Raw genomic sequence first — 2,621 nt, forward strand, 5'->3', positions numbered from 1 at the left:
TACGCAGTTTCACGCACAAGAAGTAGCGAGTTGCTGGTATCTTCTGGACCACCGAAAAAGAAGACGTGTTGTCATGAACTCGCGCTTGGATGCACCACCAACTTGGAGTCTGTTGAAGCCATTGCGTCAAGTGTTCAGACCGGGAAGACTGAAACGTTTGCAGATAGTGAGTCTAAGACAAAGTCGGCAAAGGCAGCCAGCACATTGACAACAAAGCTACAGACGAAGAAGCGTCAAAAGGTCCAACGTGCGACGACTCGCACTGTTCTAGAGCCAGGAGAAGCTAAGAGCATGCGCTGGACGATTACATTGACCTCCTTAGCTCTTGAAACCCGCTTCAAGAACCCTATCGCTCTCAAGCAATTTGCCAAAAAGACCGTTGACACTAAGAAGATGCGCGCAATGGGAGGATACAGTCAACATATTTCTTCAGCGTGCATTGATCGAGCAGGCATAGGAAAAAGATCCAGCCCGTACCGTGACTGTCAACCAGTTAAAGAACAAACTGAGCGCCATCCGAAAGGCGTACAAGGCAAAACGCACTCGCGTGCTTGGAACCGGCAATGAAAATGAAGCTGCTGCTACAAGTGACGACGAAAGTGGGCAACGACAATATCCTGAACCCAACGACCGATTTTCTGGCCGACGCAACGGAACTGTCGCCAGACGACGGCGACGACGGTGCTCCATCCTACAAGAAACTGGTTTGCGATCCTATGAGCGTCAACAGCAAGTATCGCCGCGAGCTTGGCAATGCACTTTGCGCTCTGTGGCCACTGTTATGCGATGTTATTTCTTGTAGCCCTGGGCTAACTGGCGAGGCGATCACAGAGGCCGGTAAAACTACAAGTGGGGCGAGCAGTGGCGAAAAAGACGGCGACGCACGCAGTAATAATGATAACCAGTCTGAAGAAGAGTGTTCTGACTCATCATGTGAAGCCCGAGCGAAAGTCAAAACCACCGCAAAAGCAAAGCAACGACAGAAGCAACAAAAGCAACGAGGCAAACAAGAGCAGAAACGCCCTGTTGATGTCCTCAATGAAACGCTGCGTGATGGTTTTGGTGCTGTGGAGCGCATATTCACTGCTCGACAAAATGGCCGAGCGAAAGATGGCGTGACCGTTCTCGTGGATAAGCTAGTCGCCTCGGCTGAGTCGTCGAACGTCCAGCAGCAAGCCACAACTGAAGCCATTCGCCAAAGTATTGAAGGACTAAACAAAACAACCGCGGATCTATTCAAAAGGTTGATGAAGCAGATCAAAAAAGAACGCTCAAGACTGAAGCAAGATGTTTATTAGCCATAAGTGGTCGACGAGCGATTGTTTTACGCATTGCTATTGTCATAGTGGTAGAAGAAGCTAGCGTACGAATCACGTTTGCTTTCCGCTAATTCAATCTCATCTTGCGTTCTATCCCAGTGATGGTTGTATGCATTCATCACCTCTCTTGTATGCTTACGTTCTTGATCGTTTCGCACCACTTCAAATTCCTCCTTGTCACCAATATTAATCAGCAAGTTATGCAACACAACGGCCGCACAAATCATGCGAGCATTGGCTGAGTGGGAGCGACGATCAGAAACCCCATGTAGAACTTTAAAGCGAGCTTTGATCTTGCCAAACACGCATTCAACTAATATACGAGTTGATGCTAAATGATAGTTGTAGCTGGAAAACATCAAGCATCACAATAATTGCTAGAATTACACATTACTCGCCTTGTAAAATGCTTCTCACCACTGTTGCTTTCGTGTCAAGCGCCTACCACGCCATTCATCATAAGGAACCATCAACAATGGCCAAATCTTAAACCCAGCATCACCCAGCCAGTTGATTCCCGGCGGAGACAAATGAAGGACACGAGCACCAAGGATCTCGGATTGATTCCACATGGATTGATCGGAGTTACTGCCACTGAAAACCCCAATATGTCGAAACTTGTTGCGATGATCAATGGCAGCTAGACAATTGTAGGAGGGCTTTCCGCTTTTGTCGTAGAAACCATGTAGGTAGGGAATTTTTTTATAGTATTAGTCATTGCAGCAAAAGAGAGAAGATCAGCCTACCAAATGCTCGTTGGGCCTTCGGGTACGTATGAGAGTACCGTCGAAAATGCACGCAATATCAGGAAAATCACCTCCCCTTTTGGCAAACCCCTCTACCATTGCATCACATTCATCGGTAGCCGTGGGTGAAGGAAAATATACTACGTCATCCAGCATATCGTAAAGAACTGTTTCAATGTTCTGGATGTAGCGAAGCGCTGGTGTTCTTGACATGCCGAGCTGAGTAGCAGCGCCGCCGATCCCATCGCCATCTTGCCCGCATCCGTTTCCGTAATAAGTCAGCAGTGCTGCAAGCCCGTACCCAAAGTTGTACTGTGTGTTTTTGCCACGAAACCCATATTTGCGATAATAAAGTGGCTCCAGTAGACGCTCAAGAGCGTCGAAAGAACGTGGAGAGCACCTAACAGTTCTGCGGTACGCTGTCAAAGATTGTTTTTCCCTCAGGCAGGGAAAGAAGTCGGTACGAATGACAAATTTTTCTCCGCGAGGCCGTCGAACCGATCTACCATCCAATTGGCTTAATAAAACCGTTGTCACGATGAAAAAGAGAAGGAGC

The 2,621-nt window shown here is 47.8% G+C and overlaps 1 protein-coding gene across 1 annotated transcript; it reads right to left on the reverse strand.

Moving 5' to 3' along the window:
* Nucleotides 1–1,324: 1,324 nt before the first annotated feature.
* Nucleotides 1,325–2,169, reverse strand: PITG_19043 (uncharacterized protein; the record flags this gene model as incomplete). Its single annotated transcript, XM_002997068.1, has 5 exons — nucleotides 1,325–1,667; nucleotides 1,737–1,760; nucleotides 1,812–1,985; nucleotides 2,066–2,071; nucleotides 2,162–2,169. 5 exons carry the CDS (start codon nucleotides 2,167–2,169, stop codon nucleotides 1,325–1,327), a joined length of 555 nt encoding a protein of 184 aa, XP_002997114.1.
* Nucleotides 2,170–2,621: the final 452 nt, after the last annotated feature.

The sequence above is a fragment of the Phytophthora infestans genome, genomic scaffold, assembly GCF_000142945.1.
Source record: "Phytophthora infestans T30-4 supercont1.88 genomic scaffold, whole genome shotgun sequence".
In the NCBI taxonomy this organism is placed as follows: domain Eukaryota; phylum Oomycota; class Peronosporomycetes; order Peronosporales; family Peronosporaceae; genus Phytophthora; species Phytophthora infestans.